This window comes from Amblyomma americanum, unplaced genomic scaffold (assembly GCF_052857255.1).
Source record: "Amblyomma americanum isolate KBUSLIRL-KWMA unplaced genomic scaffold, ASM5285725v1 scaffold_409, whole genome shotgun sequence".
Lineage (NCBI taxonomy): Eukaryota > Metazoa > Arthropoda > Arachnida > Ixodida > Ixodidae > Amblyomma > Amblyomma americanum.
Genome location: NW_027526880.1, coordinates 25,055 through 46,707, shown reverse-complemented (window position 1 = coordinate 46,707; position 21,653 = coordinate 25,055). Strand labels below are relative to the sequence as shown.

Sequence of the window (21,653 nt, the reverse complement as noted above, 5' to 3'; positions counted from 1 at the left end):
GACCGGGTACGACCCTCCAGGTTATGACCGGGGGTTTATTCAGACCATGACAGGCGACTGAAACCAGCTGGAGTCTGCTTGCCGAGCACGAGACGCATCACCTCATTCTCATCTTCTGCGTAGTCGGCGATACCGACCAAATAGACTAGGCATTGCCTCTTCATGGGCGTCACACTTCCCCTTACGCAGACGAACCCTGCAGGGCGAGTTAAAAAGCACTGCGCGAATGGTAGGGCTTCAGTCGGGCAACATGAGTCACTTCAGTTCGTGCAGAACGATGGCCGCTTGCCGTGAGGCACGCTATGCGGTAATTGAGCTCGCTAATTTTCTCAATAATAACATAGGGTCCATCGTAGTGGCACAGCAGCTTCTGGGACAATCCCCGCTTTCGGACAGGCCGCCACAACAGGACCAAATCACCAAGCCTGTAAGTGATGCGATGGCAGTGGGCATCATGGCACGCTTTGGACTGATCTTGGGAGGCGAGAATACGAAGGCGGGCAAGGCGCCGGGCCTCTTCGGCGAGAAAAAGTGTCTCGGCGATGAAGGGATCTTCATGAGATGGTGTCCAGGGTGTAGTGGGGGACGAGCATATAGTAAAAAGAAGGGGTTGAAGCCAGTAGACTCATGGTGCGCGGTATTGAAAGCGTAGGTGACGAACAGCAGGACGCTGTCCCAAATTTTGTGCTTTGAATCAACGTACATTGACAGCATGTTAGTGATCGTTCGGCTTGTGTGCTCAGTTAGCCCATTCATTTGGGGATGGTAAGGCAAGGAATGGCGAAAATGCAATGCGCAGGAATGGAGAAGCTGCTCCATGACTTCAGCGGTGAACTGCCGGCCATGGTCACTGATAACTTTTGGGGGTCCATGACGGAGAACTATGGAGCGCAGCATAACTATGGAGGACCCATTATACGCTGTAGAAGAGGGTAGGGCTGCCCTTTTGCAATACCGAGTAAGGTAATCAACGCAAACCACCACTATCCAGCAGTTCCCATGATAGGATTTGGGAAATGGACCCAATAGATCTATGCCCACTTGCTCAAACGGTGCGGCAGGTGGTGTTACAATATATTAGTCACAATTTCCTACAGGTTTCGCACTATCAGGAGCTGAATATTTGATCTACCAGCAACCGCAGCCTAGCATCACATACGAGCGCTTTTTGTAGCAGAATGGCTGTGAAGAGAGCTTACATCATGCAAATCATTGGAGGAATTTCGGTACTTTTCCATACCTGTTGTGCCGGTTCAGTGGTTAGAGCACTTGGCGACTGAGGCAACGACTCGGGTTCAGTACCGCGGCCGCGCGTTTCCATGAAGGCGAAAGGCATCTGTGTTCTGTGAAATGTCAGATTCCCAGGTGGGCAAAATTAATCCAGAACCCTTCACTACAGCGTCCCTCACAATGTGTCGCTTCGGGGCGTACCTCACAATTTACAATTTTCCATACGAAAACTTGTCTGGTCGGGTTGAATCGTAAAACGCGACATTGAAGGTGCCGACCACAACAAAAAAGAAAAGAACACGCAAAAGACGTTTCGGCTCCCACACGGGAGCCTTACAGTGAACAAGGCTCCCGTGTAGGAGCCGAAATGTTTTTTGTGTGTTTTCTTTTTTCTTTGTTGTGGTCGGCGTTTCAATGTCACTTTTTACTTTTTCTAGTCTTCGCAAAGCTTTCATGTGCACTGCATCAGAGCTGTATGGGTTTCTTGCTGCGCGGTCAAGGGTGTGACATTCTCGTGGAGCCAATGGAGACGATTTTTGAATGCGACGGTGGCGGTGCCTGGGAGCAGCGGTAAACGCATGGATTGCTCAAAACTCCGAGACAAACTCAGCCAAGCCAATCCAGAAATCCAATAAGGCGGCGTGTGTTTAGCCGGCCAGTTGCTCGCGCTTTCTTGGTGCTGCCGGGCACTAGCTGGATTCAAGCTTCGTACATACTGGTCACTAACTGCTCCCGCGCTGCTTTCCTGTATGATTTTCCATGTACTTATGTTATGTGTGGCGTGTATTTCGACGTCTTTTGAGGTGGCATGGTGCATGGTGGCGAGTGGCGCGACTGCACAGCAGCTGCTTATTGCGCTCGCTCGAGAAGCAAAAGCATAAACAATTCTGTGCGAACGACAGTTGATGAAAGAATACATAACTATTCACAATGGATGTGCAAAAGTGGTGATTCTAGGCATCAGTGGCATGGCAATATCAGTGACAGCCACTCCGAACAATCAGTATCGGAAAATGCCAGTGTGCTGCAAAAAGGTACGGCACTATCAAAAAAAGTATGGTATACATAACCAAATACTACATCAATCAGTATATGTGCATCCACAATTACTTTGTACAGATTCAGGTAAATGGCAATGAAGTAAAACATTTCACCTGTATTGAAATATATCATGTGTGGCAATGAGTATACACATACAAAGTGAGCCAGCCAAAAGTTTCAACCTTTAACTTGTGCAGAAGAATTCACTGCATAAGTAGACCAAAGACAACATTATATGCTGCAGTGCTATGTACAGCTTCATGTACAGACACCAAGAAAAGTTCACCTTCTAACTCTGCTAACAATGGGCACGTTTACCTCTTGGCTAATTGAGTTACAGGCTTATATGCTTTAGGGCATGGCTCCTCTGCCACGTCCTACTTCAATTACTTGTTTAATGTAGACGCCAAGGGAAGGAAAATGTGACCAAGGCAGGCCGAGAAACGAATTTTTGAATATTCGCGGAACAATTGTGGCCGTGGCTGGTGCACAACAATAATCGGAGGTCATTAATTCAGTTTGCAGTGATGCCACACTGGAGGGTAACCCAAAATATGCATGCGTATAAATAGCTGATAGAGAAATAACAAATATAATGTGCAACGTGTATAACAAGCCACTAATTCTCTGTTCGGCATTATATTGCATCTACCACAATGTCGGGTGATTTAGTAAATGGTAAATTACAAGTGGTCCTTCTACTGTATAGTGTCCGCGCATGTTAAGAGTCCAATATAACATGCCGGCCACTAGCACTACATCCCTCCTAGTGCATGTGTTGCTTGGGGGACGTAAAACCCTCAATGTTACAACTTGCAGAAGAAATTCCTAAAACAGCCAGTATAAGTAGCACTTTATGATAGTTTGAGAATGCATTTTCGATGCTAGCATACATGACAACCAAGTCACATCTCATGTGTATACGCTCTTGTTACAGAGCCGAACACTTGAGCCAGCATGTTTTTTCTGGCGCTGGATTCCAGATACTTCCAATTTCCCCAACAGCAAAATAGAGTGCAACAGTCATGACCAGGGGATGGCAAATTATATACCACAAAACCCTTCGGTTCTGCAGAATACTTTTTGGATGTTTTGAGCTGCTGCAGCCATGCACGTCTCAACATTAAGTTTCACTACTTTATTTTTTCACTAATCACGCTACAAGTGTTTATAGAGACTGATTTCGCCATACAGCGAATCATTAATAATTGAGTTCTGGCATTTCTTGAGTGGCTGTATGGCTATGTGCTTGTTGAACAGGAGGAGAAAGAAGCCATATAGCACGGGGTTCCCTGGTACCTTTTGTAAGCGGTTAGTATTCGTCAGTAATAAGTAAATTCAAAACCCCTGGTCATAACAATGCTCAGACAAACATGGCGCACAACAGTTACAGAAAGAACCTTGCATTTCATGAAAGTAACATAGCAAAAGCAAGTACAGTATATGCGCAACCAGAGATGAATTATAAACTAGCATAGCAGCCACATCACTCACTGTGGTGAACTGTGTGTGTGAAAGACTCTTAGCAGAAGGCTGTTGAGACTCGGCAGAAGAGCCACAACCCCCCTTACATAACAAATACAGAACACTTATGAACATGACAAATAAATAGTTCAATAAAGAGAGAGCATATAGGCAGTAGGCAGCAATAAAAAACTAAATATTTTAATCGTTTAGTAACACGATGCGTCATGAACGTAAGCAGTATATTTACGCTTCTTTCTGGTGGGAGCATCTGCTTCGACTGTATCTGTGCGTCTGTTGACAAATGAGGTGTACCCATGTAGCCTTGTGTGGCACATTAAATTAAGAAACATCAGACTCCAGCCTACTGAACAGAACATACCTTGTCGGTTTGGCATCCTTTCAGCCAGATTCTTACAGACATTCGTTATGTGGGCACACTACACGAATTCTTGTCCGAAGGCAGAATCTAATTCCTTTATTAATATAGACATTCTTCAGAGGTTCCAGCGGCAAATATGAAAACGTGCTCAGGATCACCATTCTCCTTGAGTAGTATGAAGAGTTGGTGTCGGCCATGGACAGAGCCACCGTCTGCTGCTGCAAGCAGTGTTCTCTCACATGTACACTCAGTAGTTCTCAGATCAAAAAAGCTCTTCACAGGAGTGACAGCGATAAGGTACACATTTCCATATACTATGAGAGGGGCATGTTCTGAAGACCCTTGCACGTCAGGTGAATTGGAGCCTTGCGGCCTGCTGTGGCTTGTGGTTATGCTGCTTCATGACAACACTATGGAAACACCCTCCAAGTTGATGAGGAATGCATTTGTTGTCACTTCACAGTCTCCTTGAGAAAGCTTGAAAACTTTGCCAATCCAGATATGTTTCAGAGTGGTAACGAATTGGTGCAGATTGTGCATCTCAGTGGGGCCCTTTTTTTTAATGAATAATTCAAAAAAGGTTTTCAAAGGGTCTAGCCGAAATCAACGAGTGAAAATATGACTAAATTGAAAATTTTCTTTTAGATAGTCCACAGCAGGAGCAAGGCTTTGATTGTAATCTGCCAACCTTTGATGTAGTGCGGTTGCTTGTCTCGAGGGCAACCAAAATGCCATTGGGCAATCCTATTTATGGGCGACCCAAGGAAGACATGGTGTTCCGAACCCTCACACATGTGTACCACAGCTCGTCATCCTGCTTTTTCAAAAAAGGGTTGAATTGTTCAGGCTGTCAAAAAGCTGATCTGCCTTTTCCGCAAACTCTGCTGTAAATTTGGCATCAACAGGAAGCCCCTGAATGGCGATGAGAGTGAGGAGTGCCACAGACACAGATTTGCTGAACACTTTTGTGGCATACTTAACTCTCATGTCAGCGAAGGGCATCCTGCAAATGTGTTGTTCTTTAGTTTCTTTACTAATCTGCTTTTGAGATGTTCAGGTGGTGTGTTCAAATATGGCTTATGGATGGGATGGATGAGCGTTATTGACAGGCTGACATTGTTCTGACTCTTGAGCGCAGGTGACTGCTGTCACCAAATGACCTTTTGTTTCAAGACACTGAATTAAGTCTTATAGCAGCTTGTATATTGCAAGAGCTGATGATGCTTTGTTGGCCGCCGCAAAGGCTACTGGCTGAATCCAAGTTCTTGATATGCCAGACACTGCCATAACAAGAGCTTTGTTTGCCATATGAGAAGTCCTTGTATTCCCATCATCTACGAAGCCCATTATGGCATCCCTCATAGCCTGAGTCGCTTTGGGACATTAAACCCCCATGGACCATAAACAATATCTTGCGAGTGATCATACATCAAAATTCTTTTCAGGACTATTTCATTGAATAAAAGACAACATGCTTTGTCTTGAAGTAGCTAATCTTTTGTTACTGATTCTATTGCATTCATGGCACCTGGAATGATACCAAGTGTCATTGGGATGTCTGCCAGCCAGCACCTCAGCATCCTCACATGCGGCAAAGGAAGCATTTCTCTAAAGAAGCAATAAGATATTTGGGAGTGAAAGGAAAAATTGAGAGCGATTTGTTTGTTTTTACCAGTGCTTTTTGGATTTTGGAAAAGAGCAGAGCCTGATCTGAAAAACGGTCTTGTAGCAAATGCGGCTCATGCTTTTTTAGAGCCTCTTGATGTGTTGCTCGCCTTCTCTCATGCCTTTTTTCCAATCCGGCCCAGAACTTTCCTGTATCTGTCGCTTTGAGAACGCAGTTTCTCAATCCGCTTGAGGATTTGAGCGGTGTACGCCGATGTGCGTCTCCTCTGTCTTCTTTTTGGTGCTTCTGGTGCAGATGTCACCGTTGCCTGTCCAACGCTGGCCTGTCTGGCACCACTGAGGCCACTGGGCCAGCTTCACCTGAAAAAAATATATGAAAAAAGAGACGTCTTTTTGTAAACCTCACAGAAGCCTAGATCCCATACAAATTACTGTTAGGGTGCAATCACAGGGCAACTAATTGCCCACCGTGCAATGCTATGTCATGTTTTGTTTGAAGTCATGAATATACTAGAGCAGAAATGAGCATTCATAGGTGAAGTTTATCATGTAGTGGTCGGAAGATTTTCCCATTTAAGGACCACAAATTCACAACCACAGAAATTAAACGTGGCAAGAAAGCAGTTCATTAGAGAACTTGCAAAATTTTATGAAACATTGACATAAAGCAACAACTGTTGCAAAGTAATGGTTTTTGTATTAGTTCATACTCTGCTACATAAGCGAAGTTTACAAAAATGCGACTGCAGCACATTGTATTTCCTCATGTATCTCGTTCGGCTTCTGGGTTATCGTTTACACGCACGACATCAAGATTCGTGGTGCCATGCCCAGTGTAGGCTGCGGAACGGCAAGCTGCAGCTGGTATCAGGTCACATTCATGTAAACGTGGCTGCGAGACAAGTGGTATCTCGACTGCTCTATATATGTTGCATTATCAGCAATTTAAAAACTTTGTGAACAAAATGACTGAAGGTATGCCTATACATTTTGTTATGAAAACAATAAACAGCTTAAGTATTTGCACAGCTGTGTCTGAACAATGTGTACATTTTCATGACATGTATGAGTTATGCAAATGGCAGACTCAAGAAATAATTTTTTGCATTAAAGTAAAACTGATGCACTATTACAGACCTCTCGATATCCATCACGAAAATATCAAGGCTACTGGTCCATAGTTTTTTATGCAAATGAAAAAATGAGCATTTTGCAATAAATTCTCTTGTTTTCCTTGTGCACTTACCATCATAGGTTATGTTCCATGGTGCTGTTGTGGGCACTCTGATGGGTGTCCTTGGGCCAGCACCTGTTGAAAAAGAATAGATGCACTGTAGGAGGCTCGAAAGCAGGTTTTTTAATGCTCAGGTGTAATTTTTCTTAAATTAGCTTTGCATTACTTATGTGAAAAAAAGAGGAGAGAACGAAGATGGGTCCAGAAAAAGTTAAAAAAAAAAAGCGGCCCGCGCAAAAGGTGCTGCCTGGCTTATCAAGACCTTAAAGCACCCTCATCCTCCCATTCCCCCAACCGGTTGAAGCGCCCCGAAAAAGCCACAACGAACTGGGCGAAACTGTTTCTGGGAGCTTCACGAAAGCGGACACGGCATAAAGGAACGAGATAAGAGATACGTCGCGAGATAGGAATACCGTGGAGAGTTCGGTGCCCTCCAGTATATGGTCAACCGTGCGCACTTAGAGGGAGAAACGTCGGGGCCAGCCGGGGAGGAGGGCTGAGGGAAATTTACAATGCTTAGAGCAGGCGGCAGGTTGCACCATGTGAAAGCGGTGTCTGGAGCGGCGGCGCTACGGTACACGATATTTTTGAACAGTGCTTCCGCGAGGCACACTGGGGAGTTCAGCACGAATATCGCCAATCAAAGCTGCCCGTGCATCTAAAAAAAAAACGACTCCGACTCCGATTAATATTTCTTATAGGGCATATGTCGTAAAGAAGTGGTTGCTGGGGAAAAGGTGCTTTGACCTCATCATCACTTGACGGCCTGTTTGCTTCTTGTCACTTGGGGGAAGAATTTATCAAACAAAACATGTGACCTAAACGATACGGGAATGCTTTTTGCTATTCTCGCAATGAATAACGCTGGTGCTAATGATCTTTGTATTTGATGGGGACTAAGGACTCTCCTGTGTATGCGCAGAGATGAATTACTCGCACAGACAGCGACTAAAAACAAACGTTGCATATGAAATGCATCATATGCCACAGAGTCATTATCTGGTATTATGCATCTAATGCTCGTAACAAAGGAAGAGGAAAACATGTTATGCAGAGTGCTGTAGCAAGCTCAGCGAGATGGAAGTGTGGGAACATTGGGTTCATACCACAGAGAGTAGTGACACATACTGTAACTCAAGGCAGTATATTTTGCAGAAGCTCTTTTTGTTGCCAAAGCACACTGCATTATGGTAGCATCGTTTTCTTCAGTAAAACGAGCTCTTGGGCAAGTTGGTTACTTGTCTTAGGCATAGTAGCAGTGCAAAAAACACACACAAAAGAGCTAGACACCGAGAGACACGCACAGACGCTGCACTCACAACTGATTTTATTCCAAGCTATCAAAGTGGAATATATAGGCTGCGTCGCGCATGCGTGTGGGTGTTTTTTGCACTGCTACTATGCCTAAGAATCCTTTTCTTGTATCCTGTCCTTGTGCGCCTTTTTACACATGACCTCATATCACCGAACTAGTCCCACAGCGGTTTTTCTCTCTCGGTGTCAATTCCAGATTATGTGAAGAACTGCGACTCCCTGTGGAAGTCCAGTGTGTGGACATCCGTGATTGCTTCTAGCCTTGCATCCAAGTACCTGAAAGAAGGTGGCCTGCTTGCACTCACTGGAGCCAAGGCAGCACTTGAGCCCACACCAGGTTTGTCTTTCAGCACACCTAGCTTTCTCCTCTCCACCTCGTGTATAATGGACTGACCGGGAAGGCTGTACATAGTGGTGTTAATTTGGTTCTGTGCTCATCCACAGTGGGATGCGGCCCGTGTAGATCCAACAGCAATGCAAGTGTGCACAACACCACTGCTGCACAGCATTGCGCTGGGTGCGTCAATGGTTGTTCCCTTTTTCTGAAGCTTTGCTCTCCTGCACTGCTTTCTGCATGCAGCTCATTTGGAAAAGGTGCACAACAGAATTAATGGGCCCCTTCAGCAGCCTGGGGTCCTCTTGGCGGACACTGTTCCATCTTTCATCATTATGTTAAGAGTACAGTACGATCGCATGAAAGATCCCGCCCGTACAAGTACTAGTACATGTGTATGCTGCTCTTCCCGGGTAATCTCTACTCTGGAAGAGCAACCTACGAATTTTTTGCTCGCGTCGCTGGGTTTTCTGTTATCGCTTTGAAGGGATTGAAATTGCAGCCACAAGGCGGGATTACCTAAACTTCATTTGGCACATTTTTGCCGCCGGTGCAGGCGAGGGGGGCCCCCCGCAGGGGCATCTGCAGTGTGCAGATGTTGGTGAGTTGCAACACCACGGGTTCCCGAGCATCCGCAGGGGCATCCCTGCAGAAGCATCCCCGCAGAGGCATCCCCGCAGGGGGATGATGGTCAGCAGTGTGTCACCACAGACCCGAGCAGCCACGCTTAGCCGTGCATGGCTCAGCTGTGTTTGGTGAAAAGGGGTTCCTGCTGGTTGAGCCGATGCCAAGCGTTTAGACCTTTAAAGGGCCCCAGAAAGGGGCTCTAAGTAATGCTGCTAAATGCTGCTTCACAAATATTTTAATGCGTTTTGTGGAAGATGAGTTATATGCAACCTAAATTTGATCTTCTCAGTCTTCATGCCTTTCCCTCTCCTCTCAATTTTCACATGCCAAAACTTCGGCACTCCTCCATCGGCTGCCGGGGCGCGCGGAGTGGCCGCGGCTGTGGTAGCTGCGTGATGTCTGAAAGGATTTCGCGCGGTGAACCAATGATAACCCCCTGCTGCTGAGGTCACTTGCACAGCGTGACGTTGTATGCCAGGTTTCGCTCGAAAGCCCAGCACCGCGCATCACCGCGAGGTGTGGAAGTAAGAATTTTTAAAAATGTATTGTAAATTTTTTATGTATTGTAAATTTCATGCCCCTCTCCCACAAAACGATCGCCCTCAAAGAAGAGTGCGGACCGATGTAACAGCAGAATTCCTGCAAAAAAAAAAGTTTTCCCTAGATACCATATTGTACATAGTGAAAATGCAGACCAACCAGCTAGGAAAGTTCATTGTTTCAAAATCTCCGACTGAACCATTGGGCCTTGGCTACATGGTGACGAAGCTGGCCAGTGGAGACCTATTGCTCCAAATCCGCAACAAAGTGCAATATTTTATACTTCCAACCATATTATTCTTAGGAGACCTGCAGGTGCCCACAAAAGTTTTCAGAATGCTGAAATCAAGAAAAACATCAATTTCCTCGCTGACTAGAAGCTCAGCCAGGCACTGAGGGGTGCATTCTGCTCTAGGAGCTGCCAATACCAAGCACACAGTTCACTTCATGGCTGCATACTTAGGCTGCCCAGTAATTAGGCTTTGTTGCAATTTTCGTTTTCCAAAAACTTCTGTGGGCACCTGTACCTGTATCCGTGACTACTCATCGGTCACTAAACACGGTGAAAGGCGTAATATTCAAACACAATTTTCTCACTCTTTCAGAACAAGAAACGTTAGAAAGTCTTTTTAAAAGACCGGAACATCACAGATGTCCATCGTATCAAAATACGAAAAGACGACAAGGAAACACCAACAAGGCACATAGTCCTGACCTTTGCCTCCAGCCATCGCCCCGAATCCCTAGATGTAGAATATCTCAAAATAACTGAGACCATACATCCCAAATCCCACGCGGTGCATCAAGAGTGAGATTCCTCCACGGCTCCCGGAGCTGTAGTGGCCGTCAAACATGTGCCAAATGTGCAGCATACGATCATGAATCATGAACATAACGTATCAGGAAGCACGAAAATGACCCCCCTCAACTTTCCAGTTCACAGCGAAAACAAATTTCGGCGATGTAGTGCGAAGGGACGGAGCACCATGCCGGCCTATGGTACCTGCCCCGGCTGTACACAGTGAGCCTAAGACTGGGCCATCCGCGCCCCAGGTAGACTCAGTGAAGGCTGCCCTGCCACCCCCGAAAAAGGGCCTGCTGGCCCCTGTGTCGGCCGCCCACAAGGCTTCCCCCAGTTGCGAGAGGCCTACGAACAGTACACCCTTGGGTTCTCCGCAGAGCTCCAGAGCCTCTAGTGAGGTGATGGACTTAACACCGAGCTCACCTTCATCGCAGGTGTGGCGGAGCTTTCTTGACTGAAAAATAAGAAAAATCCCAATAACAGGCCCCAAAGAAACAGGGACCCAAGCTTCTAAAATACGTCCCCCCCCAAAAAAAAATTATCATGCATTCCTAGTTCACTGAAATTGTAGGGAACTATTAACTAACATAAACAACACAAAAGACATTTTAGCTACATCCTCACCTGTAGCCTTATGTGTACAGGAAACAAACTCGGGTCCCCAACACACAAATGTATTCAACAAATACGTATAATATCTTTCTCTGTGACCGAGACAAGGCAAGCCAGCTCTCGGGTGGTGCTGCCATTACAGTAAAAAGTTATGTCACAGTTTGTGAGCTTGTATTAAAGACTAAAATCGAAGCTGTAGCAGCCACCCTCATCATCATTATCATCAGCCTGACTACGCCACTAGAGGGCAGTGGCCTCCCATGCCTCTCCAATTAACCCTGTCCTTTGCCAGCTGCACCCACCATATGTCCGCAAACTTCTTAATCTCATCCACCCACTTCCTGTTACCCCCTGCTACGCTTGCCTTCTCTTGGAATCCATTTCAATACCATTAAGGACCACCGGTTGTCTTGTCTTCGCATTACTTACGCTGCCCCCGCCCATTTTTCCTTTCAATTTCGACAAGGATGTCATTAACCCGAATTTGTTCCTAGACCCACACTGCCCGCTAGTCAGTAATACTGCCAGTCAGTAATAAGAGACACTGTGGCTGAAAAGAATGCGATTTTCGCTCTCCATGATGATGATATCATCTTGGACATTAGAGGCATGGAGCACCGCGTTTGCTTCTTGCCCTATACTGTGCCCTACAGTTGATCCCCATACATACAGTAAAACCTCGTTAATTCGAACTCTGTTTATTCGAAATCCCGCGTAATTCGAAGGTTTTCTGCGGTCCCAACAGTTTGCATGCAAATTTTGCCGGATAATTTGAACAGCCAGCGCGCCCTCATCCGGATAATACGTCAATTTAAGCCATGGCCTCCGTGACTTTTCCATAGTGCCAGTCTCTGAGGCCAGTATAGTTGCCGGAGTGGAAGCCAGGCGGCACTTTAAATCAACTTCCTGTTTCCAGTGCTTTGTTGTGCCTCAGTGATCTGCACCGGTTTTGGAGGCTAGCTTTAGGTCTCCTCGATTTGGCTGCACTTTCTGCACTAGTTCACAAAAGTGCCGTGCCAGTGCAGCACCAGTTCTTGCGGCGCGAGTGTAGCCCGACACTAGTGCTGTCGGTGCAGCGGCCAAATCGAGTGCAAAAGTGCAGAAACTTTCGTCTGCTGCGGCCATGTACGTGTTGGTGTTTGTCGCGTGTTTTCACATATGCGCGAGATTGTGCTAGCTGCACTGAACGCTGTGTATTTGCTCCAAGTGGCACATCTCGTGGAGCGGCTATGAACGTTGTTAATTCCAAAAGTGGTGAAGAATTTTTCCGTTGCGTTGTGTAAAGGGGCGCAGGCCGGTCGACCGTCACTGATTCAACGGGTACTTCGAAGAGGCAACAATTAGACAGGTTATTCAGACTACCGCTCGAGACGATCTTTTACAGTCCATACGCGTGATTCAGGCTGCTTCCGTCCTATCGAAAAGTGACCACGGTTGTCCGCCAAGAGTTGCCTGATCTATAATTGAACTCAATCGCGTTCACTTTCGGCGGACGGTGACGGCGACGTGACGGTCAGAGGCTAATTAAGTGGCAGGCGAAGGTGTGGGCTAACTACCGCGCCAAGCAGTCGCGCATCGATGACTACTTCAAGTGACCGTTTTTCAGGCGAAGTAAAGGTGCAGTGTTGATACAGCCACGTTTTGTGCGTTTATTTCTCGTTTTTCGTCCATTTTTGATAATTCGAAAACCCGGTTAATTAGTTGATTTTTCGCGGTCCGACGGACTTGGAATTAACGAGGTTCCACTGTATATGCTCCTGACGACCAAGCTTTTCTTAATTCTTCCAGCATCTGGCCTCTGGGCTTTTTCAGTTGTCTTTGTGTCCCGTGGAGACAAACGCTTAGGTGTGAACTATGGCCCACTAAACGACCGTACAATTGCAGTCATGCATCCACTGCTCTAAGTAGATGACATCATGCAGGACATTGCTGTATGTGTCTACGTTGCACAACCATGGTCTTTGGCTGATATGTAATTCACTTTTTGTAGACTGACAGGTGATGGACTTCTATTGACTTTTTGGACTGATTGTGATTCTAGAGACTGTTTTGGACTGATATGTACCTGTTTGGAACTCGTATAGGATGTGATGCTCCACAAGTAGTCAACTTTGTTTTGTTGTCTTAGACAGGACTTCATTATGCAAAAGCAGAGTACAACTTTTCACGACCAAGGGACTTTGTCGCCAAGGAGGAGGTGGATGTGAGATATGAGCACCTGTGACAGCTCCCAACAGATAGCAGCGCATGCTTGACTCACGTCTTCATGCTCTGCTTGCCTCACTACAGGTGGCAGCCCATCTTGCTGGCGTGTCACTGCGTTGTTTGTAATCTTCGGCCGATGCCTTGTGTGATGTGTGCTCTGCCACGCCGAAGTATCATTAAATACGTTCCCATCTTTAATAAGCCCTTGATTCTTGGCCCTCACCCCGAGCCTCATACCGCCAGCCCATGGGTCCAGCGGCTCGCCATCCTCACAAGGCCGCCACTCTCGTTCCCCTCTCACTCGCAGCAACTCTTCTTCTTCCCAACTCCTGCCACTTCTTGGAAAACTAGCCGATGCAGCTGCATCATTGACCTGGCCTGCAAATCCTCTTGACCCCCGCTGCCCAACGTAATCTCTTGAAAATGTTCTTGTGGATGGTGTCTTGGTCCTGTCCTCATTGATACTGGCGCCCAAGTGTCTGTCCTGAGTTCTTTGCTTTGCCGCCTCAAGAAAGTTTTAACGCCCGCCGCCACTTCCACCATTCGCGTCGCTGATGGCAGCACCGCTGCCGTGACTGGAATGTGCACTGCACGAGTCAGCATTGCCTGACGTCATATTCCCATTCTGTTCACCGTCCTGACCGGGTGCCCTCAGGTTGCGATCCTTGACTCTTTAACCGCCCGCTCAGCTCTTAATGACTCTTCCTCTGGCCTTCTCCGCTTGGATCTGCCTATCTGCTATGACGACTCCACCTGCTCACCTCGCCTTCGCTCCGCCAAGTTTGCTCGTCTACATCACCTTCTCCTCCCGTCCCTGATGGAGACTACTTCGCTTGCCCTATCACGGCTGTGATTCTGTATCGTAGCGTCGTATTTCCCCACACCGTTGTTCATATCACCAACAACTGCACCTACCTCCCTGTCCTCAACTTCAGCCTTTCTCCTCATGTTCTTCCCACCGGCATTTCACTTGCTAACCTGCCCCCATTGACCGATTGCACAGTTTCTTTTCTGGCTCCTCACCCAACGACTGACGTCTTCAACATCCCTGCATCACAGCCCTCTTGTGCGGATCCTATTTCCGGGGTGATTGCGAACGATCTATGCCCTGCTGACTCTACAGCTCTTCACAGCCTCTTGTCTGTCCTAAAGCAAAATTTTTATTTTGATGACTGTCCCTTGGGTCAAACCTCTGTTGTCGCCCACCGCAGTGACACTCGCGATGCCTTCCCTATTCACAGACGGCCCTATAGGATCTCTCTCTGAGCGCCGTGTCATGCATGCAGAGCTAGACAAGATGTTGGCCCGCAACATCATCGAGCCTTCGAGTAGTCCTTGGGCGTCCCCTGTCATGCCTGCTTAAAAGAAAGATCAAACCTGGCGATTCAGCGTCGATTACCGCCACCTGAATACTGTCAGAAAGAAAGATGTCTATCTCGACTGCTTGCACAGCGCTAGCTACTTTTCCTTGATCGATCTTTGCTCACAATACTAGCAGATCACTGCCGACGATTGGGACCGTGAGAAAACTGCCTTTTTATTTTATGGTGCAAGGGCATCTGAGGCCAAAAAGCACCATGGCACAAGGTTGTTTCTTCTACTCGAGGTGGGGTCAGACCCATTTTCCAAGCATTTCACCCTAAAGAAGCCGAGCACCAGGCAGGCGAAAGCTTGTACCCATTTTTTCACCGGGGGTACCCGGCAGCACTGTGGATCGAACCTCGCTCCTCCCGCATGCAAGGCGGATGCCCAAATGAGAAAACTGCCTTTGTCGCCCCAGACGGCCTGTATCAATTTAAAGTCATGCCTTTCGGCCTCTGCAATGCCCCTGCGACCTTCAAGTGCATGATGGACTCCCTCCTTCGCGGCTTCAAATGGACTCGGCGCCTATGCTACTTGGGTGATGTGACAGTTTTTTCGTGCACATTCCAAAGCAACTTGCACCGCCTTTCAGCCATCCTTGCAGTCTTCCGCCGCGCCGGTCTTCAGCTGAACTATAAGAAATGTGCCTTCGGCCGCCGTAAGCTCAAGGTCCTTGGTCACTGGTCGGTTCTGCTGGGATCCAACCTAACCCTGACAAAGTACGCGCCGTGTGTTCCTTTCCTACTCCGCGTTCCTCCGGTGATGTGCGCGGCTCCCTCGGGCTCTGCTCGTATTTCCGCCGGTTCATCGAGAACTTTGCAGAAATAGCCCGCCCTCTTACCGTGCTCCTCAAGAAGGACGTCCCATTCGTTTGGGGGCCTGAGCAAGCTGCCGCCTTCAGAAACCTTATCAGTGCCCTCTCCATCTGTGCACCTGCAGGTCTTGGCTCACTTTGATCCTTAAGCCCCTGCGGAACTTCGGACCGACGCGAGCGGCCATGGCATTGATGCCCTACTTGCTCAGCGGCAACGCAGTCAGATTTGCATCATTGCCTATGCCAGCTGTCTCCTTTCTGTGTCAGAGCCAACTATTTTATCACAGAGCGGAAATACGTCGTCCTCGTTTGGGCCATTACCAAAATCCGCCCTTACTTCTTTGGGCACCCCTTCTCGGTTATAAGGGATCATCACGCCTTATGCTGGCTATCTTTGCTCAAAGACCCTACTGGCAGGTTGCGATGCTGTGCTCTTCACCTTCAAGAATATACATTTTCTGTCATTCACAAGATTCAAAAGTCCGGCAGCTTGCACCACGACGCAGATTGCTTATCCCGTCACCCTGTCTATCCGCCTTCCCCCAACGAACGCCTGCGTCTTTCTTCTCTATATCAGACTTCCGCAACATCGCTCAAGAACAGCGCTTAGATTCCTCGCTACACTTCCTCATTGACCGCCAACCGCTCTGATGCTTCCCTCGCCCCGTTTGTGCTCCACGAGAACGTCCTCTACCGGCGCAGTATGCGGCCTGACGGCACTAAGCTTTTGCTCGTGGTCCCTTAACACCTGTGCTGCAGCGTCCTTGAACAGCTCCGGGATGTTCCCGCGGCAGGTCACCTTGGCGTATCCCGCACGTACGACAGCATGCGCCACCGTTTCTTTTGGCCAGGTCTATACCGCTCTGTCCAGTGCTATGTGGCCATTTGCGAGCTCTGCCAACGCCGGAAGACGACCTTGGTTCTCCCGCCCGGACACCTCCAGCCCATTCCCATCCCGATAGACCCGTTTTCCCATGTTGGCCCAACCTGCTCGGCCCTTTTCCGGTGTCTGTCATGGGGAACAAATAAATTGCCGTCACGATGAACTACTCGACGCGCTATGCTATCACATGAGCAATCCCAACTAGCTGCTTCACTGATGTCACTGACTTCCTCCTGCACGTCATACTTCACCACGGTGCTCCCAGTCACCTGCTCACCGAGTCGGCCACTGCTTTCTTTCTCAAGTGGTCGCTGAACTTCTCCGCACCTCCTCTGTCATCAATTCGCCACGGCCTACCACCCACAGACGAATTGACCAAATGTCGGAACCGTACCCTCTCAGACATGATTTCCATGTACATCTGTGACCATCACCATGACCCAATTGTGACATTCGCATACAATAAGGGGATTATTTCTTGGCTCATTCCTTGAGGTTGGCATCATTCATTCAAACAGGCATTGGTGGCTGTTTCAGTGGTGTCGATTTCAAAGCCATTTCACCACGCTGACCCCGCGAAACCCATCCTATCCGAAGCAGGATGACTGCACCTCACATGATGTGGGGACTGCGAAAGCACTCTGAAGTAATCGCCACTGTGTCATGCCATGCTGTGCAGTTGGACACATGGGCCAGCATTCCTAAGGAGCATTGGCGCACTTTCAAGAAATGCTGAAGAATCTCTATGGGAAGATATCGCCGACGATGGGCTCTCAGTACAGCCACAACTGCGAGGACACTTTCTGGACGCACACTGCCGTGCGTATGCCGGAGCCGGTCTGTGCTCCGGTTGTATCACTGGTGTGCTCCAGGACACCAGTTTACATAAACCAGAGGCTCCCACGGGCACCGGGGAGAGTGTGAGCTGCTCTTTCCTTCATGACGTCTCATCAAGCGTGTCAGCACGAAAGGGGAGCGAACCAGCACCAGGCACATGTGGCACATGGAGATGCGTGCTCCGCCTGGAAGATCGGGGTGGCGCTAGACATGTCGAAATGCAGCTCATTTACACCTTGTATTGTATGTGGTTCCTTATTATATGTGGGTTTTTATGGTAATAATGGTTCAAGGTGCATAAAATGGCAAAGTACAATACTAAATAAAAAGGAGTTGTCACAATACCAATGTGAATGGTTGTCAAGTGCTGGAAAAACCAGTGCATAATGTAATAGCAGTGAAAACAACCAGGCAATGACCGAGAAGGAAAATAAATCATGATGCCATTTGAGATAATGCTTGCACATCTGCTCTTGAAAGCGTTACTTGATCAGTATGAAATGCCTAATAGCAATTCCATAGGTAAGGGAGATGGCCTATAATGATATTTACGGAATAAGCATAAAAGAACAATGGAACAACAAATATTTGATGGCTTGAGAGAGGTGCAGCGTTTGGTTTGTGTTATGTTCGAATGCGGTTGTGGATAATGAAGCGAGCGGCTCTATTCTGTATGGACTTAGACATGCTAGTATAGTTTTGATATGGGGACCATTAGCTAACCAAGTTTTCTGACATTATAAGACAAGTTCCAAAGTTCAGGCACAGGTACCGTAGCGACCTGGACGATTTGGCACAAATGGCATTAATATGCATTGCCCATGAAAGATTGTACGTGATGTGAATGCCTAAATAATAAAGGGTGAATATAATGTTGCCCATACAATTGCAGCTAAGCCTATTTGAATGTTGTTTGGAAAGCTGCATTCAATCCTTTACGTGATACGCTATGGAATTATTGGAGTTTGTGGAGGCTCTGCCATGCGAGTATTTTTTTAATGTTAGAAGATTTTCAGCACAGTGCTCACTGTCACAGTGCGCTGGCTGCAATGTGCGAGTTTGGTGAGGCAATTTTTGCTGGTCCAGGCATGATCGGCTATGGCATGGCCAAGGCAGCCGTGCACCACCTGGTGCAGAGCCTTGCTGGTGCGAAGAGTGGGCTGCCGCAGGGAGCGACTGTGGTGGCCATCTTGCCAGTGACCCTGGACACACCAATGAACCGCAAGTTCATGCCCAAGGCGGACTTCTCATCCTGGACCCCGCTCAGCTTTGTGGCCGAGTAAGACCCCTCTTTCGACAACATCCACGCTCTTGTGTGTTATACTGAAGAAGCCCTCCTGCCTTGCTCATGGCTGAGCCATTATGCTAAAAGGTTGTACAAATGCACTGAGTTTCACTATCACAGCACGAGACACAACTGGACGAAGCGCCAGACGTGTCTCGTGTTGTGATTGTGGAACTCAGCGCATTTGTACAACAGGTATGGAATACCAACTAGCCCCAGTTGTCGCCTTGTTAGCTATGCTAAAAGACATGGCTCTGACCCCCATAGTTTCTCGAAATTACCTAGAGGGAAAAAAACATGCGCTGCGGTCCATCACGGTATTGGTAGCTGGAAAAGGCAGTGTGATGGGCAGCTTATCCACGCCGTGTGAGAGGTGCAATTTTCAATGAAAATTGTCATGCTCTGCTTGCTGCCATTTTGAATAAGCTGGGAAGCGCTGCACATGTGCTGTTGCAGTGCCTTAGTTTCATAAGTCATTAATGGAGGCCACGGTGGATACAGATCGTGTGCATTGAAGATGTTTTGATATCTGAAAGGAATGTGGGTGGGAACCTGACAGCGAAATGTATGGTGAAGTAATGCCAACATTTGCGGTAGTTTGTGCAGCATCTTGGAAAAAAAGAGGGTAAATAAACGACAGATGCAGAAAGAAGACACCACGAGCACCATTCCTTCTGCGTGTGTCGTTTTTTTGTGCTGTTTTTCTGCTGTACCATCTAGCTCAAATGTCAGTGTTAGTTGAGATCATTTCAAGTACCTTGAGCCCTTCCCTCCAGCACTTGTGGTGTCCGTTCTGTCAGAATGCGTCATCTTTTTCCGCATTTTTTTTCTCCAAAATGTATGCTTTCTAAACATCACTATGAAGCAAACTGTTATTAAAATGATCTTCTTATAAGTTGTAGGAATCGAACGACTTTGGCCGCATTGAACAACCTACCTCGTTAGTGGCAGTAATCGCACAGTTCTTCGGTCGGGCATCTGAAGTGTATAGTTGACATGATTGAATGCTCCAGCTTGGTAATATGGACAGCAATGGGTCTAGCTGCGATTTATTTCTGACTGTGTGGTGACCACAGCAGATAGGCAGTGGATAGAATTCATGTACACACATCGTGAGTGAGAAGAGGGGCCGTCGGGTGTGAAGCGCGCGGCGGGCTTCACAGCCGACGGGTGATAAGGAAGTAATTACTGATTGGCATCCACCCAAGCGCAGCTATACGGCTACAAGGGAAATCTATACAGCTTTCTCAGAAACTTCGTAGTTAAAGAAAAATACACCCTGGTCTGGGGTTCGATCCTGGAATCACTGCTTCACCGGAGCAGTCTCTCTCTCTCTCCAGTCTTTCTCTCTCTAGACCTGGGACTCAAAGAGGACATTTCGATGGATTTTTGTCCTGGCTGACGTTAAAATGTGCTATCGTCTTTTTGTGCAACTTTGGACTGCTTGTCAATGCTTGCAGCCGGCGTTTACGGATCCCCTTTCACAAGCGGAAGTAAGCATCCGCCTCTCAGCCCCACGCTTGTGGCCCCGCCGGGCGCTACCCGATTCACTAGCAACCACGGCCCGTTCCCCTAAAAGCTACAAGTAACACGAAAGGGATTTGACCACATGATCAGTCTGCTAGTCCTTGGGCGTCACCACTGCACATGGTGCCGAAGTCTACACCAGGAGACTGGCGACCCTCCCGGGACTATCGAGCCCTCAGTCGAGCCCAACCGCTATCCGGTACCTCACACTCATGATGTCGAAGCCAGCCTACATGGTGCAATGATTTTCTCCAAAATCAACCTCATGTGGGCCTACCATCAGATCCCTATGGCTTCAGAAGACGTCTGGGAAGACTGTGATAGCAACACCCTTCGGCCGGTTGGAGTTTCTCCGCAACATGGCGGAGAAACTCGAACAGGCCAAAGGGCGTTCAGCCTGCAAAACTCCGGAGACACACTCCAGCACTTTATAAACGGAGTTTTTCATGGGCTAAACTTCTGTCATGCATAACACTACAACCTACGAGGCCAGAAGCGGGCAGAGTGGGTGAGGGAACAAACGCAGGTTAATGACATCTTAGTCAAAATCAAGAGGAAGAAATAGGCTTGGGCAGGGAGTAGATTCCAAGAGAAGGCAGGCGAAGCAGGGGCGGCAGAAAGTTGGGTGGGTGGATGACATTAAGAAGTTTGCAGGGATACAATGGCTGCAGCTGGCAAAGGACAGGGCTGTTTGGAGAGACATGGGAGAGCCTTGCAGTGGGCGTAGTCAGGCTGATGGTGATGCATCAGCCGCGTGCTTGTGCAGCAGCAGTGTCGACGGTGATGTTAAGGCGTGCCCGTGTCATTTGTTGCAGTAGTTGTCCGTAAACAGAACGGCAGCAATAACTTCACACTGCTGTTGAAAATTGACGCTACGCGATCTTCCATTCATCGTGAGGTCCGCTGTATGCCTGCCGCTCGAGTGCTGGCTCATTTTGGCTAGTTGCGTTCAATAAGTTCGTGCCATAGAGTTTCTGTTACCCAGAGGGAAGGCTGGCGCCCTGTCTATGGGAGTTTGCGTGGAGCTTCCTCAAGACCACTTCAGTCACCATGGGTGCTCTAAGCATCATGGGACGTAGAGCTACCGACTGGAGAACCACAACTTTTGGCCAAAATATAATGCAAAATTAAACGTTCGCTAATTAAGAATGCACTGACATTCAGTATCCTGTCAATAAATTGCAACAAATGAGCAGAAAAGCATGTACTATGGCGCTAACCTGCCAGGGCGCTGGCGAGGTAGTACGTGCAAAGTTTGCCTAAAATAAGAGATGGCTTGTTTTCCTATTGGCCAAGTATTGCACACCACAGAAACTAATTCGTGCTTAATAGGCGTGCTTTTAAAAAGAAATATGTTTTCAAGAAAATGTTGCTTAAACACTTTGTAGCAGGTTTTTTATCGGCAATGTGTGCTGTTGCGTTTTTGCTACTATGGCAGGCGTTCACGCTCACGCACTGCGTTCACACCAAAGTCGTCTGTGCACGGGGCGTGCCATGGATCATAGAGTTTTACGATTAACTAGAAGGAAAGCTA

The 21,653-nt window shown here is 47.7% G+C and overlaps 1 protein-coding gene across 2 annotated transcripts in view; it reads left to right on the top strand.

The window, feature by feature from the left end:
* LOC144112553 (uncharacterized) overlaps positions 1 to 21,653 on the top strand; it is a 38,500-nt gene that overhangs the window by 5,377 nt on the left and 11,470 nt on the right. For both annotated transcript variants that reach the window (XM_077645365.1, XM_077645366.1), the window contains 2 exons: positions 8,488 to 8,628; positions 18,394 to 18,586. In XM_077645365.1, the coding sequence (XP_077501491.1) occupies positions 8,488 to 8,628; positions 18,394 to 18,586 (334 nt within the window). The remainder of the gene's footprint in view (positions 1 to 8,487; positions 8,629 to 18,393; positions 18,587 to 21,653) is intronic.